This window comes from Nyctereutes procyonoides, unplaced genomic scaffold, assembly GCF_905146905.1.
Source record: "Nyctereutes procyonoides isolate TBG_1078 unplaced genomic scaffold, NYPRO_anot_genome, whole genome shotgun sequence".
NCBI lineage: Eukaryota > Metazoa > Chordata > Mammalia > Carnivora > Canidae > Nyctereutes > Nyctereutes procyonoides.
The window spans coordinates 5,055,395-5,075,487 of record NW_026575033.1 but is presented as its reverse complement, the minus strand read 5'-3'; the positions used below and the strand labels follow the sequence as shown (position 1 = coordinate 5,075,487).

Genomic DNA, 20,093 nt, shown 5'->3' with positions numbered 1-20,093 from the left:
TATTGTGGAATTAATAGTTTTCTTTTTGAAAATGAATGTTAAACATTGACATGCATTTGTGAACCAGTGTGAGGTAGGATGGATACCTGCACACATTCGCCTAAATCTCTCTCAGTGCGGGCCCCACCTTGTGCTAAGTGAGTATATGTCACTGTGCTGCTGTGAGCATGGGGAACTTCCTCGGATCCACGGCCAGTCAACTCAGCAAGCCCATGTCACGCTCACCGTGAGACATTTCAAAATTATTTAAAAGCAAAAGGCACTGCCTTTCCTTTTCAAAATGACTGTTTCTAGGGCTCAAGCAGCAAAAGTGCAAGATGAGCCTGGAACTTATTTTGTGTCCCAGAAATTAAGAAAGTGCTAAAAGAATAACTAGGACACGTCAAAATGACACATGACGCGGCATGAAGGGACATGCACTGGCCAAACCTAGGAAAATGTGAGCAACAACGTAAATGATGATAGCAAAGGAGCATACGCCGTGGAATAGAGCCCACAAGTCCACATTAATTCAAATAAATAAATGAGGAAGAAGTTCTTTCTTGCTGTAGGAAGCCAACTAATAAAGGTGGAGAGAATGATGGAATTACAACACAAGCGTTTGTAACCATCATCGTAATGACTGATTCAGGTAAGAATCATCAGTGGATGCTAAACTCCTGGGCGAAAGTTTGGAGAGTTAACAGGGTATTTACATATTTACATAGTCTTAGAGAGTCTCCTGCAAGGTACTGATGAACTACAAAGAGAATAACACTAACGTTACAGCAGAGAAACCTGGCAGGTGCCACCTTAACGAAGGGACCCAAATTGCCCCGACCAGGAACAGGACAGCCACACATGCTGTGCCTCTTGATGAGGGACACTGGAAAGGACACAGCATCACCTCTGCAGTATTTCTCAATATAGTCCTACAGAAACATCAGGCAAACCCAAACTGAGGGTCATTCTACAAAATTACTGGCCTGTGCTTGTCAAAAATAATAATGTCACGAAAGATTAAGGACCTATGTCAGATTAAAATAAGGTAAAGAGATTTGACAACTAAATGCAACAATGTCATTTGGGATTTTCTTTTACTATAAAGGACATTTTTGCAACAATTAAGAAAATCTGAATACGCTCTGTAGATTATACGATAGCTTTCATTTAACGTCAATTTCCTGATTTTCATAAACTGTGCTGTTCTGTAAGAAAATGTTCTTGTTCTTTGGAAACAAACATGATCAGTATTGAGGGGAAAAGTAGATCATCATTTGCAACTGATTTTTAAGTGGAGATGGAAAAAATGTGTATAAGTACATATATCTCTATGCTACTTAGAAAAATGTTAAAGCAGATGTGGAAATGAGATAAAATGTTATTATTAGGGGAAACTGGGTGAAGACAGCGTCAGAAGTCTTTGTATCATTCTTTCAACATTTTTTTAAGCCTTAAATTATGTCAAAGTAAAAAGATAGAAAAAAAAAGGCACTGCCATAAAGCAGGAAACCACATATAAGTGGTCAGTTATCCTGAACCTTAGCAGGGCGGATTCTTTCTAGGCTTGGCATTCTGTTAGGAGGATGTGCGCCAACGCCATCTGCCTATTTAATCTTTCTTTTCGGATAGAAGTTAAGAGGAGACAGAGTTTGCCCAAAGCTGCATTTTACTACATTGGAGTTCATCTCTCAGGAAATTATTCCTGCCCTCTCAGACCCCAGCCACGCTGTGCCAGCACAGTGTCTGGGAACCCTAGCACTGGGGGTGTTTTGAGGATCACTCAGGTATTGTCAAGACTGTCTAGAAGTCTATTACCTACATAGGCAAAGGCAAAAATAGAGCCACACACACCACAGAAAGTCTTGTATTTTGTTCCCAGCCCATTCCTAAAACAGAAGGCAGTAATGAGCAGTAGCAAAATAAGTCTGCTGAAAACTTCTTACTCCACATATGGAACGTTAGATCAGAAAATGGAATCCTGTAATTTCTTGGTAAGAACGACTGGACAGTTCCAAGAGCGTCAGTCAATCTAAGTGGATTGAAACACTCAGCTTCAAGAGCGGCTCTGAGAGACAAAATGGCACTCTCGGCATTGCTTTAAAGGTGCTATGAGAACGTAAGGCCAGGCAGGAAGGGCCAGACATCTAGGAAGGCTGCTGCCATCCAATTCTACTCTGTAGAGGAGGTGAGGGGTCTTCACAGTGGGGGCCGAGAGGGAAGTGTGTTTTTTTTTTTTTAATTTTTATTTTTTTATTTTTTATTTATGATAGTCACAGAGAGAGAGAGAGAGAGAGAGAGAGAGAGGCAGAGAGAGAAGCAGGCTCCATGCATCGGGAGCCCGATGTGGGATTCGATCCCGGGTCGCCAGGATCGCGCCCTGGGCCAAAGGCAGGCGCCAAACCGCTGCGCCACCCAGGGATCCCAGAAGTGTAAGTGTTTGAACCTCATACTGATGAATATAAGTAAGTGGCAGAGAAAGTATTATCTTTGCCCATTTTTTTGCCCTGGTGAGAAACCAATTTCCATTTGCATGACTTCCCTAAACTTCCTTTCGGCCAGTAGTCCCAGGGGCAACTGAGGTATGTGTAAACCCCTGCCATAGATCTTTCCCCCTGCTCTTCTTTATTAATGTCCAAAAAGACATTAACAAGACATATCCAAGTTCAGCTTGAATCCACCAGACAAGACAAGATATACACTCCTACTCTACAAAAGGAGGATACTATTTTCAATCAGTTGGCCCAAAACAATAAAGGTAAACTTGCCTTAAAATGTTGCTGAACAATTCTAGAATTTTAATGAGATGCTTCTGTTTGATACTTAAGAGGTTCAAAACACCCAAACCATTGGGGGACAGAGAATAATTTAACAAGATTAGCTTTAACTAGAAAACCAAGCAGAGCAACCTAGCTGTGGGACGAACAAGGACAACTGTTTGCAAGGTCTGTGTCCCTTGTGCTCCCCGAATGGCCTCTTGACTGGTTGCACTTACCACAGGTCTGGGCTGTGTCCCGGTGGCACCGACAACATGCTCTGGGAGCAGATTCGTTGAGCCGACGTCTGTCAAAACATGACAGTTCAGAACCATTGTACTGAATGTCTTGTGCTCTCAGAGACCCTACAGGGGGCGAGAATTCCGTCAGTGAAGACCATCTCCTCTATAAAGACCAACGAACACCTTAATGCAGACAGGCACCCCTCTAGCTCTTATATTTCTGAAGAGAAAGACAACCATCGTTCACATTTAAAAATATTTCTTCTTACATGGAGGCACAAATAGGAATTAATATGGTAAAGCTCAAATTATAGAGCATTTCTGTTGCCAGAACTTGGAATGGCTTTCATTTTTGCCGGGTGGCAGGGGATGCTGCTGCTTTTTCAATGTCCTTATAAAGTGGTGCCTCTAGGGGACCAAGGGGCTATGGACTCCCTTTCCATATCCGCTCTGTCCTTTTATAGCTCCTGACTGTTGTCCCAGTCAAGGCCTCGTGGACCCTCTGGTGACAATGATGATAAACACATTTCACCCGAATGCTAACAAACAGAAAGAGCTCCAAACTCACAGCTGGGTTTTTTCTCCATAAACTGCCTCTTACAATAGATGACACAGAGGATGAGCAGGGCCAGCAGGACAGTGGCCAGGGCGCTGCAGATAACGGCCGCCAGGGCTGTGTCCCGCGGGCTGGAGGCCGTGGATGGGATCTTCACGAGGTTGACCTTACTGGTACCTGGAAACCACAAGAAGGGGGTCACAGCAGGCTCTCAACAACCTCGGAGACTCTGATGCTTACACTTGACTTGAGGGTCATCTTTAATAATAGCCTTCATGGAAGGTAAGTCAGACCCCAGAAAACAAGAGGAGGTATTCTAAGAAGGCTCAGTGTTCCCTCTTCTTAGAAGATCTCTTTAGCACTGCACCTTCACCCTGCACCCCAAATGTGTGGATGTGCCACTCCTCCTTTCCCACAGCCCCGCGGACACACAATCCTCAACACATTGCATTGCCTGAATGTTCTTTTAGGCCCACTAGACCAGAGCTGTTTGCCAGCTGGAATTCCTCATCTTTCTCCATCTCCCAGTGCTTGACACAGCATTTGGCACATAGTAGGTGTGTAATATTTGCTATTTGATTGGAATTAGACTGCCTACATTTTCAAACACACTGACTTAAGGGATGCTTTTTGGGGCAACTTTAGGGAAAATAAGGAGTGGGATCATTCACAACCTAATTGTGACCCCCAATCTCTGAGACAGTGAACATTTTTTAATGCCTGGCTATTGAATTACTGAACATCAGCTAAATTTTAGAGAAAAAAAAACCAAACAAATACTATTTCTATACTATGGCTGGGCAGCACAGTAATGTATTAAGAAAGTGTCAAGAAAGAGATTCTATTTTAGAGGGAGGTATTGCATCATGGTCAAGGACTAAGGTTCTGGAATCTCATTGCCTGGCTTAACCTCTGGATTTCTAACTCTGAGCCAATTATTCAATCTCACAGAGTATCACTCGCACCTCTGTTCTATGGAGGTAATAATAGGATCTGTCTCACCTGGCTGTTGAAAGAATGAAATGCGTTATATCAGGTGAAGCATGTAGAACAGGCCCTGTACTCGGTGCTCTAGAACCACTGATTGCTGTTATTAATCATGATGATATAAGTAGCACTTAACTTTCTTAGGGTACTGGGAGGCATGAACTCACTTAAATTAGAAATCTATATTAAGTGCAGTCAATTCATAACCTACTAACTAACCTGAGAAGAATCTGAGAGAGCTTGAAGCCTAAACAGGCAGTTATGCCTTTTCCTCCTCTGGGTACCTGCCCTGCAAGATGAGGTGGGCCCTTCTGCTCCCTGCAGATGCTCTCACTTCCTTAGTGCCACTCAGTGGGGGCTCCTGCAAGGCTGAGAGTTGCTCCAGATCACTGTGGCCTGAGAGAAACATAACATGTGTCCCTCGTGTAATTTGAAGTTTTCTAGAAACCATGTTAAAAAAAGTAAAACAGATCCCTTTCACGAAGATGGCACCGAAGGCGAAGAAGGAAGCCCCTGCCCCTCCCAAAGCCGAAGCCAAAGCAAAGGCTTTGAAAGCTAAGAAAGCGGTGCTGAAAGGCATGCACAGTCACAAAAAAAAGAAGATCCGCACGTCACCTACATTCCGATGACCCAAGACCCTGCATCTCCGAAGGCAGCCCAAATATCCTCAAAAGAGCGCCCCCAGGTGAAACAAGCTTGATCACTATGCCATCATCAAGTTCCCCTTAACTACTGAGTCAGCCATGAAGAAAATAGAAGACAACAACACACTTGTGTTCATTGTGGATGTCAAGGCCAATAAGCACCAGATCAAACAGGCTGTGAAGAAGCTCTATGACATCGATGTGGCCAAGGTCAACACCTTGATCAGGCCTGATGGAGAGAAGAAAGCATATGTTCGACTGGCTCCTGACTATGATGCCTTGGATGTTGCCAACAAAGTAAGCTTCCTTTTCTGTGAACTCACCCACTGCCTGGGTCCAAGTGATGGCTCTTTTGGTCATCAATAAATGACCAAAACATGAAAAAAAAAAAAAGTAAAACGAACAGGTAAAATTTATCTATTTTACCTAACCCAATATATCTTAAAATATATTGTTTTCATGTAGTCAATGTACAAATTATTAATGACATAGTTTACATTCTCTATTTGTACAAAACTTTCAAAGTCCAATCTGATTTCACATGGACATCACCATCTCCTTTTGGACTAAGCACATTTCAGGTGCTCACTGGCCACATACGGCTAATGGCAGTTGTATGGATATCACAACCCTAGACATTAAAAGTTTATATCTCCATTTGTGCAGCGTGGCACCTAGATGCAAGCCAATTCATTATTTGGTACCTTTCTTTCTTCTCGTCCCTGGCTACACATCTCTCCAATCCCATCAGACTGATTTCCACTATATGACACCTGAGGCTAGAATCAGAAATTTCTGAGCTAGTAATATTGACTGATAAAAATAGGAAAGCAGGAGTGATCATCCAGGAACATCAAATTTTGGTATTTCTAGGCTCAAGAATTCTGGAGCCACATTGATAAAAGTCTTCTATTGCTACCCAGAAGGCACCTAAGCTATATGCCTTGGGCTTGGATGATTAGGAATCACAATCCAATCATACATGTTAAAAGATATTTTTTTGTAAACATGTTTCATATTCATAAAATAGATTTACCACTTGTAGCTATATAGACATCCTATAATCATCAAACAGCACAAACTGAAGTGCATCATACAGCAAGTTAAACAAATTACGTCCCTGACCTGATAGAGATTAAATCTAAATCTGAAACAGCCTCTATCAGTGGACAAATTCACAGGAGGATGTATGAACACAGGCACAGCTGTACAAACACTGACAAATCAATAACCGAATAGGAATTCATATCCCGAGCAAGGGAAATAGTAGGCTACCCCACAGGGTAAGGGATTTGGGAAATGGAATTCTTATCTGTTTGGACCAAATGGTGCAGTTGTGGAAAACTGCCACCTTGCTTATGTTTGTGAAAAAGGTGGTTGACTCCAGAGCGAGATCAGCTTAAATTCTTCCTCAAATAAACCAGCTCCACACAATGCAAGGCTTTAGCAAGAGCTATTGTCAGAATGCAACACAGTACATGATTTGAGGTGAAGATCTCAAAGTTCCTAACTGTTGTAACTACTGAATTCAGCTCATTCATTCACATGCTACTGGATATTTAGGAAAACCCTACTAAGAATTGGGACTTCCAGTTAAAGTAGAATCATGATTAGCATTCTTTAAGTTCTTGTTTAACTTCTTTTTAAGTATATTAGTCAACTTATGTACCTTCATACGAAAGGAACTTTATAAACATGCTAAAATACCTCCGATGGGGATTCTGAATCTGGTGGTTTGTGATTCAAGATCTATTTTCCCCAAGTGAATCATAAAAGTCTTAGGAATAAATATCTTTCCATGGTAGGGTACTAATATCGTAATCTCAATGATATCCAGTTGCCATAATAACATCGATTTTTTTTTAAGAGTGCACTCAGTAAAGCCCCTTCTCTCTACATCTCCCTGGAAGTAGCATCTGAAGATGAACAAGAAAAAACATAATAGTTTTACCTCTCAACGTTTGACACCTAATAAGAAAAGGTCTCAGAGAGGTCTCCATGGGAAGCAGGGCTCTGGAAACCACATTCTGGATTTTTGTTTATATGTGCAAGTTTATGACAACAGTTACAGCAAGCAATCTATTTTATAGAAAATGGGCTCATCATTTTTAGGCTCCATCATCACATACAGAAATGCAGACATTTATGTGGACACTATGGAAGACTGGGCTATCATTTAAGAACCACTAATTCACATAAATTTCTGCTAAAAGCCTGTTTCCTTATAACTCTTTTTGATTTGAGTAGAAAAAAAAAATAAAAGGAAGGGAGGGGGAGAGAGGAAGGAGGAGGTATCAATTATATGAAGTGGCTTCTACTCTATTAAGTTCTGGTTAATTGAGGTGTTGCTGATGATTTCTCAGAAAAAGATTTCTCTACTACAAACTAAAAAATATTGTTTTGCTGACCTGTGACCGCTACAATGATACTGAGGTTAAAGATTCTTTCCACCCACATGCCTCGACTAAATTCCCTGTCCATAGTTGACCAAGCGTATTGAATGCCTGCAAGGAATTTTACCCGTACCTTATTAGGATTCTGATAGTACTTCTAAAGAACAGAGAACAGGAATGTTCAGTCTTTGGAAAGTTTTAACTTTTCTGGAATACAAAGGCATCGCTTACCCTAATTAAGTTATTAAATTCCACTATAATCTTAGCAATACCCTCCGGCAAAGTTACTTCAGAGTGAGAACTGTTTTCTTAACTTAAATTTTATATTACATTAGATAAGTGAAAATTTTATGTTATACATTTCCTTAGGAGTTCGGCCTAGCGGAACAATGACATACTGAGTACCTAACTGTGACTAAGACATCCTATAAGACATTAAATAAGTTGAATGAGAATCTAAACAGAAGAAGAGGAAACAGAGGTCACCAACAAAGTCTGGTAATCATTTTTATACAAGTCTTTTACCTTCTTCGGAGTGTGACCAAGGTGCAAAATATCCAAGTTGCAGAGATAGTCTCCTTACATCTTACCCCCTAAACAGCTTCAGAATGTAGCTGGAAAGACACATATCATGGAGAGGTCTATGTTACTGGACCCTGACCAGTCAAGGAAAAGTCTTAAAAGATTAGGAACTCAATGTGCAGGCCACAGACCTGACCAGAATGAGCTTCTGTAGGCTTTGGGTGCTATTCTAGCCCTGGACACTGCTAACAGACCTCCAGGGATTTCATTCCCCTTGCAACCAGGCAAAGCTGTGACAATGCACTGATGGCCCTCATTGTATAAGATGAGAAAACCAAGACTTAGGGTAGTTTGCTCAAGGTTAGACCACAAAGTAAGATGGCTCGAGAACTGAAACCAGGCTTTGGGATCCTCTCCAGTGGGCCATGCTGGCCCATGGATGCATGTAGCTTCTGAGTGAGTAACACATTTTGCCAGGAAAAGATTAGCAAAATGTGGCTCCTGTGTATGTGCAGGCCATGCCCACTTCTGCTGGGAGAAACCAGCCAGGTCATGGAGAGATCAGGGGATTTTCTGAATGGCAGACTGTCCGGCTGTGCATGAAGCCAGTTCAGCATGAGTGCATCTGCCCCGAGAAAGCATTTCAGGGCCACTAGGCCTCATTGTGGATCTCATCTCACATGCCCACAGCAGGCACACAGAGCAATGCCTGAGTGTCACTGAGGCAAGGAGGAGAGGAATGTTTATGATGAGTCTGGGAAGGGTCAGAAGCATCAGGCTCCGATGTGTGCTCTGGGGGGTTTCATTTGTAATTCCATAGGTCTGCTACTCCCAATCTCCCTACATGTGTAACCATGTTGACTTCCTAGCAGGCTGTTTACAAACCTGCTAAACAGAAGATCCTTCTTCCCAGAGCATCCTCCTGACCAAGGGCCCTGCTCAAGGAGGGCTGACGTGGGAGGAAGGAAACTGGCCTCCCTGTTTTAGCTCTCAGTGCTTTCCACTCTGGCCACGGACAAGACTTCTGAGGCTTGGTTTCCTCATAGAGAAGACTAAATAGTGGCTCAAGTAGACAACAGATCCACCATCAAGGAGGCTGAGCATCTCACAGGCCAGATGAGCTCCTGTGGAGTGAGCGGCCATGCACATTTGGACATGTTGGCTATTAAGAAAGTCCTGTGATCTGTGGCCTGGCTGATTTCTTCCTACAGAAACACCCAAGGCCTTCACATTAAAGAATAAGATTGAGTAGGATGCTGTATTTTACTACTCTAAAATTTTTATTTCCAGTCTGGGCTGCTTCCCTGGACTCTAGATTCATCTAACAGCTTATTTGAAGATCTCTACTTGGAATGGAGATAAATCTTAAACTCCAAAATGAGTCCAAAAGATGACCTCTTACAACCTCTGATAGTCCCGACCTCCTCACTTCCTTCCACAAACGCTCTGTCCCCACAGACCTCTCCTGCTCACGGCCTATGGGCTAGGCTCATCTCGGGCTGCACAGATGACTCCTTCAGCTGTCCTTCTGCAAACATCACCCACTTAGCAAGACTACCCCCCCACCAAACTCTTTAAAACTACAGTGTCTCACCAGTGCTTCCTACCCCCTTTCCTACTTGCTTTACCTTCCTAGTCCTCACTGCCCTCTGGCACTTTATGTGTTTAACTTGTTTGGTTCATTGTCATTCTCTTCGCTGGTCGGGGTAAAAGAACCCATCCTGCGTCCCCAAACATACCCATTGGGCTTGTGTTTAAGTGGGGCCTGGCCAGAGCCATATTTTCCAGACTCCTTTGCAGCTAGGCATGATGATATGTCTAAGTTAGAGGCAACAGGGGATGGGAGGGATGAACAGAAGTGATGCACAAAGTATGTGTCATTTCCGATTTAGGGACAGATTACTTGCCCCAGACATCCCCTTCACTGTGGACTGCAAGCTGGATATGGCTAGATTATGCCCAGTCTTGATCCTACTGATGAGGAAGATATCCAAAGGCTGGGAACGTGCTGGGGAATCAGCAGCTGGCCTCTGAATGACAACCTGCAGCAGACCTGCTCCTCCATGCTGGACTGGTCACACTACTGCTGGATGGAGAGGGGAACATCTATCTTATGTAACTAGGCGGCAATGTTTTTGGGTGTCCTTGTAATAGCAACTTAGCTTCTACCTGAATCAATTTCACCTCCTACTCAAATTCAGCTTCCACAAGGGCGGGGATTTTCATCAGTGTTGTCCACTACCATTTCTATACCATCCACCACCATAGCTGGTGCCCATGTGTATTTGATAAATGATGGGATGAATGAACACTTGTGAAAGAAACTGGAAGATTCTAAAGAGCCAAAAGTTAATTTAACAGGGACCTCTCTAATTAATAAGGTGAGATTATGCCACCAATGTCTTTGCCTCACATGCTTCCACCCTTGGCTCCCCAGCTGGTGACAGTGCGGATGGAAACAGCTGGCAGCAAATAACAGTTCCACTTATATGCTCTTTATGTGATGTTAATGTGACCACAGGTGAAAGAGCAAGGGTTGCTTGGATTTATCAATACACAAAACTTGAAGATTATTGATTATCCCTGCAGAATGAATATGAGACAAAAACTTCACCTTCTCTAGTCAGTTTTACTCCAAGGACTCATCACAAAGGGGTCTTATTTTAGTTATTATATGTCAAATATAACCTTAATTAACAATACATCCATCATGATGACTAATTTATAATGAATTACCAAAGAAGCTAGAAAAGGGAGGACCTTTGGGAGGCCATGCACATCTTCCAGTGAAAGCCGCTTTGGTGTTAATTTTGGAAACTGATTACTAGCTGAATTGGATAAAGGGAATGATTAAGCATTCTTTTCATTTTATCAAATCAGGCACACTAATCTTATCTTTTTACTGAGCCTCTCCCCCTAAAACTATGCAGAAGTATGCAGAAAATGACATAGGCATCTACAGAACTGTTAATGACAGGAACCCATAATTATTTTTTGGAGACAGCTACCAGATTATCAAAACTATCCTGGCTTCCGTATGCCAAACACCTACAGAGGGCCAGCCCCTTACTTACTTGCTTTTGAAAAGACATAATAATCCTTTACAGTGAGGGTTTTGTACATGAAGAAGGCTCTACATACCTATATATTTTTTCATATCAAACAAATATTGGGTGGTTGGATCTAGATGTGAGCCTAATTTGTCTCTGGCTCCAAAACTTATGCTTTTTTTTTTTTTTGGTAAATTATGCTATGCTTTTTTGCAACCATTTAGAGCAAAAAATCTACTATAGTGTGAAGGATTCTTGGCTCCAGTTTTGTACAGACCAGTAAATTCTACTTAATCAGCTAACATATACAAAATAACTTGACTTAATTTAAAGCACAAACCTAGCTTCACAAATTCAAACTGTCTTATCCCCAAGATTAGAGGCTATTGTATTTTTTTTTTTGCAGGGAAAAATAATGTATGATCTTTTTAAGTTTTATTTTTAAGATCTCTATGATATAATTAGATGAGAAGCAAATAAATACAGTAGGGAAAAACAAGCTGTAAATGAACTGTGTTTTCTAAGTTTCTGTTTTCAAGATTTCAGTAATACCTTGTGTTTTCATCAGAGAGTTTAGCACATGCAAATAAATAATACATCAGGTTTCCTTCCCTATAACATGTCTCTCCAACATAATTGGAAATGAGAGCATTGATAACCATATTCTGGCACATGTAATTCAACTGACAATTAGTTCTGAAATATAAACATACAATTTGGGCATTTCCTAATAATTTTCACTGAAATATTTTATCTTTGACTTTTATGTTTGTTTCAAGTAAACTACAATTCAATCCATTGTTGTCTATACTCTTCTATCACCACTGATAAAAATCCTGTATCAAATAAAGGTTTAACAAAATTAAAACCTGATGAATCCATTTCTAGTAATGCTCTTTAACAACAACAAAAAATACTAACAAAGAACTCTTTGCAATGTTAATTGAGGTGAGGGTACAGTTATGGAGTGTAAGCTTTATCTTGTTAATCGAAACTGGCTAAACAAAAATATCTATGTTAGCACTCAACATATGAATTCCAGATGTACCACAAAAGAGTCTGCCACTAAACAAAATAGTTGGATTTTTTTTTATCCACTTTATATCAAGCATTCTGACATTGTATAAATGTCAAGAGTGAGCCTTCATCTTGGACTTTGGTCTTAGAACAATGTGGTTTGCTTTTTAGTAACTGATAGAAATATTATTCCAAAATTAGCTTTTTCTGTGTGTGTGTGTATATACATATATATGTGTATATATATATGTGATATATATATATATATATATATATATATATGATATATATATAAACTGGACTGATTTTTTTTATTGTGGTAAAATATACATAACATTTACCACTTTTGACATTGGGTATATTCATAATGTTATGCAACCATCACCACTAATTCTAGAACATTTTCATCACCTCAGAAGGAAACTCCAAACCCATTAAGCAGTCAATCTACATTTTCCTTTCTCTCCACTTCCTGGCAAGCACTAATCTCCTTTCTGTCTCTATGGATTTGTCTATTCTGGATATTTCATCTAAATGGAATCATACAATATTATGTGGCCTTTTGTGTCTAGCTTCTACCACTTAGCATAATGTTTTCATGGTTCAACCATTCTGTAGCATGTATAAGAACTTCATTCCTTTTATGGCTGAATACCAGTCCATGGTTTGGATATACTGCTTTTGTTTATCCATTCATCAGGTGATGGACATTTGGGTTCTCTCTGCCTTTTGGGTATTGTAATAATGCTGCTTTAAGTTTCACATATAAGCGTTTCCCATATATTTAAAAACTTTTCACAAAGATATATTGTTTCACATGCTATCAAAAGACACATTATTATTACACTAAATTATTAAGTTAATTAATAACTCAGGAAATAAAAGTATTTCCTGAGCAAGAACTAAGAGGAAAGTGGAGGGAGATGTGATGTCAGGGAAGCTGGTCAGGGTCAGTTCATGGAGGGATTTAAAGACTGTAGTGTGGAGTCTGGATTCTATTCTAAGAATAATAGGATATAGTCAACAACAGTGGAATACACATTCTTCTCAAGTGCACATAGAATATTATTCAGGATAGACCATAAGTGAGGTCACAAAACAAGTTTCAATAAATTTTTAAAAATTAAACTCAAGGCAAAGTCCCTTTTCTAATCACGAAGGAATGAAACTAGAAATCACTAACAGAAGGAAAACAGGAAAACTCACAAATATGAAGAAATTAAACAATATGCTCTTAAATAATAAGTGAAGGAAGAAATGGCAAGGGAAGTTAGAAAACCGTCTGAGATGAATGAAAACAAAGCCACAGCATAACAAAACCTATGGGATGCAGCAAAAGGGAATCTTAGAGGAAAATGTATAGCAGTATAAGTCTATATTGAAAAAGAAGATCTAAAGTTAATAATTTAAACTTCAGCTTTCAAAGACATTTAGAAAAAGAAGAGTAAATGAACCCAAAAGCTAGCAGATGGGAGGAGATAATAAGAATTAGAGCAGAGATAAATGAAATAGAGAGTAGAAAAACAATACAGAGAATCAACAAGCCCAAGAGCTGATCTTTGAAAAGATCAACAAAATTGACAAAACTTCAGACTGACTTTATTTTTATTTGTTTATTTATTTATTTATTTTATTTTATTTTATTTACGATAGTCATACAGAGAGAGAGAGAGGCAGAGACACAGGCAGAGGGAGAAGCAGGCTCCATGCACCGGGAGCCTGACGTGGGATTCGATCCCGGGTCTCCAGGATCACGCCCTGGGCCAAAGGCAGGCGCCAAACCGCTGCGCCACCCAGGGATCCCCAGACTGACTTTAAAAAGGGAGTAGATATAAATTATTAACATCAGAAATGAAAGAGAACATTGCAACTGACTTTATAGAAATAAAAAGGATTATAAGAGAATACTACAAACTGTTTACCAACATACTGGATAAACCAGATGAAATGAACAATTCTTAGAAATATACAAACCAAGAAAAATGAGACAGAAGAAATAGAAAATCAGAACCTATTAGAAACCTATTAGAAGTAAGGAGACAGAATCAGTCATTAAAAACTTCCCAGGAAAGAAAAGCCCAGGACCTGATGATTCCACTGATGAATTCTACCAAATATTTAAAGAAGGATTCACATCACTCCTTCTCAAACTCTTCCCAAAAAATGAAGAAGAGAGTACACCTTCAAACTTTCTAGGGGGCCAGAATTATCCTGTGTAGGTGAAGGCACTACAAAGAAAGAAAACCACAGATCAAGAGTCCTTATAAAGATAGACACCAAACCCTCCACAAAATAAACTTAAGGAGGTAAAAACTTGGACACTGGGAATTACAACACATTGCTGAAAGAAATGGCAGAATAAATGGATTTACAAATAAATGGAGAGACATCCTATGTTGATAGATTGGAATATTTAATATTGTTAAGATGACAATACAATCCAAAGTGACATACATAAGGTGCCTGGCTGGCTGAGTCAGTAGAGCATGCAACTCTTGATCTCAGGGTTGTGAGTTCAAGCCCCACACTGGGTGTAGAGCTTGCTTTTTAAAAAGTACAGATTTAAGTAAAAACTCCATTAAAAAATAACAATGTGATACATGCAATTGAATGCAACCTCTATCAAAATCCCAATGGTTTTTTTTTTTTCAGAAATGAAAAAAAAATACTAAAATTCATACTGAACTTCAAGGAACTCTAAATAGCCAAAACAGTCTTGAAAAAGAACAATGTTAGAGGATTCATACTTCCTAAATTCCAAACTTACTATAAATGCTAGACTAATCAGAAAGTATGGTACTGACATAAGGATAGACATACAGACCAATGGGATATGACTGACAGCCCAGAAATAAACCCATACAACAATGATCAACTGATTTTTGACAAGAGTACCAAAACTGTTCAATGGGAGAAAGAACAGTCTCTTCAACAAATGGTGGTGGGAAAACTGGATATCCACATGCAAAAGAATGAAGTTGGATCCTATCTCGTGTATTAAAAGATTAATACATGAACCAAAGACCTAAATTTAAAAGTAAAAGCCATAAAATTCCTAGGGGAAAACATAGAGGAAAAAATCTTCATGACCTTGGATTTGGCAATAGTTCCTTAAATATATACCAAAAGCACAGGTGACAAAAGCAAAACAGATAAATTGGGTTTTATCAAAATCAAAAACTTTGTGCTTCTAAGGACATCATCAAGGATGCTGACAACTCGTGAAATGTGAGAAAATATTTACAAACTATGTATCTGAGTAGTGTTTAATATTCAGAATATATAAAGAACTCCTACAATCCAACAACAAAAAGCAAGCAATCCAAAATGGGCAAAGCACTGAAATAGACATTTCTTCAAAGAAGGTATACAAATGCCCAATACACACAAGAAAAGATAGTCAACATCATTAGTCATTAGGGAAATGCAAATAAAAACCACAATGAGATACCACCTCACACCTACTAGGATGATGATGATGATGATGATAAAATAGAAAATAAGTATTGGTACAGAGGCGTACATTACTGGTGGGAATGTAAGTGATACAGCTACTGGAGGATACAGTCTGGCAAAAGTCCTCTAAAAGTTAAACATGGAATTATGGTACAACCCAGCACTTTTACTCCTAGGTCCACATTCAAAAGAACAGAAAACAAGGACTCAAATAGATACTTCTATGCCAGTGTTCATAGCAATATTATTCACAATGGCTGAAGGGTGGAAACAACCCAATCATCTATCAACAGATGACTGGATAACACACATGTGGCATATACATAAAATGATGTTTTTAAGCCTTAAAAAAAAACGGGAAAATTCAATACATGGTGTGACATAAGCAAATCTTGAAAACATTATGCTAAGTGAAATAAGGCAGATGCAAAAGGACAAATATTAATATCATTCCTTATATGAAACATCTAGAATAGGCAAAGTGACAGAGTCAGAAAGCAGATCAGATATTACAAGGGGGTGGAGATGGAAGGAGAACAGGGAAGTACTGCTTGATTGTCAGTTTCTATTTCTGTGACCTTGCCCATTGTAACTACTTACAAATTTACTGTTGAATGAGAAACTTTGAATAAAGATGAAACCAAAATGTGATTTTCAAATATGATGTCACCAAGTAAAATTGTAGGAGCAAAGCTCAGTGGAAGTTTATAATAAACAGAAATCATGATGTAAGCAAGATCCCATTACTTACACAAGATTATTTGATTTTAAAAAGTAACATTTCTCAAATGAATACTAGGAGAATCAGACTAGGATTTGCATCTTTTTCCTAAGGAAACATTCTGACTCTACTTTTGAAGCATCACCCAAATATATATATATATGTTTTTGAGCTTGAGATCTCTGTTCATCAGCATCTGTGACAAGTGAACACTGGCTGGAGTATATTCTAACACCTGTAACTAGGACAGCCAGTTGTGTGCAGGTAGAACCAAAAGTTCATCATGTCGGGCCAATTTTTCACTCTGAGTGCTGAGTTTCCAAAGTCATGCCCTATATGTTTGTTTGTTTGCTTGTTTTTAATTGATTTTCTTTTTTGAACTGAGAGAGCATCCACAAAAGCACAGCCCTGCAAGCCCTCTTCCACTGCGGAGCCATGTTGTAAGAACATCTGCTGATACATCATCACTGGTGAGCTGGATTCTTTCTCCGAAGCTCGTGCCTAGGCACTGTACGAATCACCAGTTCTTTTGTGATTTAAATGCAAGTGAATCAAGGCAGAATCCCAAAGTGGCCTCCAGCTTGCTCTGAATACTAACCCAGATGGCCAACAAATATGGCTGTACCATAAAGAGAACCTACCCGTGAGAAGTAAACTTTTACACCTTTATTTCCCACCTGGCCAGGCTGTATGAAGGGCCACTGAATGTAAGCAAAGTGGAATGGGAAAGCCGAAAGGATATCTTTGGAACCCAAAATAAATCCATCTATATGAAATCTAGTATATTGCAATGGCACCGACAGGCTCTCTGATTGTGGCATTATGGGATGGATACTACTCTGTTATTTAGGGCAGTGCAGAGCGGGTGACCCTGAGAGCTCCCATGAAGGATCTTTGAGCCTTCTCTCCATCTGCCAGCTCTGACTTGATTGATCTCTGTTTTCCTCTGGGCTGCCTGCCCATCACTGTTTTATTGCCATTGTCAGCCTGTTACCATGTTCGCTGGAAGGAAACATGAAGAAAATGTGAAATGCCCTTCTTGGGGGAGTGGGGAGGGAAGAGGAAAATATATTCATTCTTAAATTTAAAGCACTAAGGAATGTCCTTCACATTTACGTTTATTCTATTATTCTTCTAAGAAGTCATTTAAATAGTAGTCTCCCTTAGATTATTAAAAATGATTCCAGTAATTCCATTGAATTATAGAAAGAAAGGTTCAAATATTGCAATTAAAACATCGGTTATATGAATATCGAAGCCTTTTATTGCCTTCTGGAAAGTTTTCATCAAAACACTGTGCCAAGTTTTTTAGAATATAACAGGTGTGTAATTAGAAGAGTATAAAGTTCCTTAAATAACAGGTCCATCAGTTATCAGTTCTTATTTACAACTTTATCTCTGTTCTTGGAAAATCTTCACTAAAGTCAGTGGTTTAAAATCATCTTTCAGAGAGTAAAATAAGGCAAGTGATTGTTAATACTTTGGTAGTGAAAGAACAGTTATGAATCAAGGGGTTAAAGATAAGAATGCAGCATCAATATTTTAGTTATATAGAATAGTTGCTTTTAATTAGACCCATTGTTGAAGCAGAAAATGGTACCAATGATTGTCCGGATAAATTAATATTCATAATAACTGAGCAGATTCTAGCAGTAAACAGCTCATACATGTAGAGCATATTTGAGTTGTGTTTACATGAACCTGAATTTACTAGGTGAGAACTAAAATAGCAAACACTCCAGTACTCCAAAGTTCTGACCTGCTGTTTTTACTGGGACTCTGCTGGCAGGTACTGCTAGAACTGGAAGCACTGCTTGTTGATCAATTTAAGCACTTTGCTTCTGAAGGATCATAGATTAAATCTTTAAAAAGGACTAAGTCAGAAGTCTCTTTCTGGTCCATATGTGTCAGCATATCTTCATCCTTTCTTCCTTTTTTGTCTCTTTCTGGCTTTAAAAGTTACTGTAAAACACTGCACATTCTAATGGTTAAGACCTGTGTAGTAAACGGTCTGGGTTCAAATCCCCAGTTTGCAATTTACTAGCAGTCATATGACCAGCAAAGACAACTGTTTGCTTCAGTTTCTTTATTGGTAAAATCAGGATATAACAATACCAACCTGAAGGGATTTTTGTGAGAACTGAATGAAGTAACCTACTTAAAGGGTTGGCATCGTACCTCATACATAGTATAATTTCTATAAGTGTTAGCCATGCTTTTTTCCCATTATTATTCAGAATCAGACACTGTATTGTAATTATTATTATGTCAGAATCTGGAATTTTAACCCAGTTGAAACCATCTGCATAGTAGACAGGCTGTTGAATAAATTGATGGAATGAGTTACTTGTTCATGCATGTGTCCTCATAACACATCCCTAAAGCACTGTCAAGTTCAGAAGGAAAATTAACAATAAAAACAAGCCAAAATAGTTCCTTCCAGAAGTTTAGATGCATTTCTTGTAAGAGTAAAGTTACCACTGCTTTTATGTAAGTATCTCAAAGAGTCCTACCAATATGATCTAACCTGGTAATATTAAGCAATGTTATATAACAATAAAAAATTAACAAAATACCTAAACTTCAAGGAATATTGTGACTTTGATAAGCAAATAAAAATTTTAAAAATTTTTAAAAAGATTTTATTTATTTATTTGACAGAGAGAGAGAAAGAAATAGCACAAGCAGGGCTAGCAGCAGAGGCAAAGTGAGAATCAGGCTCCCCATCGAGCAGGGAGCCCAATGCAGGGCTTGATCCCAGGCCCTGAGATTGTGACCTGAGCTGAACCAACCGAGCCAGCCAGGTGCCCCAAGAAAAATTTCAAATATCTATCAGTAGCAGTGGTAGCCCTGACAACACAGAGCTCAGGCACAGGAGTTTAAAGCAACTCCAGTGGTTAATGTTCTCACTCAAGGCATACAGAAGACAAGGTACAGGACCTGCACTTACTCTTCCTTAAATACCCCTGTAGAGAATTCTACATGGATGAGATGTAAGCCGATAGTTCTACAACCAAGTCCAATTTTTGTACAAGATTTCTGCATTTTTTCAAAGGTTTATATTAAGTATAACTGGCATAGCTATTTAGAGAGAATGAACTAAAACTATATGAATTGTATTTCTTCCTAGATCCTTGGGCACTAAGACCATGCCCTGGACTTATTAACTACATAGTGACAGATAAACAGAAACAAAAAAGCACTAAGCAAAAACAACAGTATGTATTTAAATTACGTGCAAAAAGAGGGTAGTGAAGGAAAAAAGGACAAATAGAAATGATGTCTAAAAGGAAGGGACAGAGAAGAAGAAATCTCTGTTTTCTCATTTTTATGTACATTTGTCTGGTTCTACTGCCAATTGTTTTTTAAAGATTTTATTTATTTATTAGGCAGAGATTGAGCATAAGCAAGGGGAGTGGTAGGGGCAGAGGGAGAGGGAGAAGCAGACTCCCCATAGAGCAGGGAGCCCAATGCAGGTCTCTATCCCAGGACCCCGGGATCATGACCTGAGCCAAAGGCAGATGCTTAACCGATTGAGCCATCCAGGCACCCCTCAACTTCAAATATATAAATAGTCTTCCCTTACTGCAAAACTATAGCAGAAAAAAAGACCAGTTAGTTGGACAAGGTAATTTGACTCTTCATTCCTGAGGATGGTCTGGTGACACTCAGATGGACACTTGGACATTTTGGATTGCCAGCATGCCAGAGAAGTACTCACACTTGAGTAAAGAAACGAGATGGGAAGGAGGAAGACGCCTGGAAGGCCG

The 20,093-nt window shown here is 39.4% G+C and overlaps 1 protein-coding gene across 5 annotated transcripts in view; it reads right to left on the bottom strand.

Moving 5' to 3' along the window:
- Positions 1 to 20,093, bottom strand: part of TNFRSF19 (TNF receptor superfamily member 19) — a 90,548-nt gene that overhangs the window by 9,551 nt on the left and 60,904 nt on the right. For all 5 annotated transcript variants that reach the window (XM_055317174.1, XM_055317172.1, XM_055317176.1 and 2 more), the window contains exons 6-7: positions 3,546 to 3,710; positions 2,975 to 3,100 (exon numbers count right to left, since the gene is read on the bottom strand). In XM_055317174.1, the coding sequence (XP_055173149.1) occupies positions 2,975 to 3,100; positions 3,546 to 3,710 (291 nt within the window). The remainder of the gene's footprint in view (positions 1 to 2,974; positions 3,101 to 3,545; positions 3,711 to 20,093) is intronic.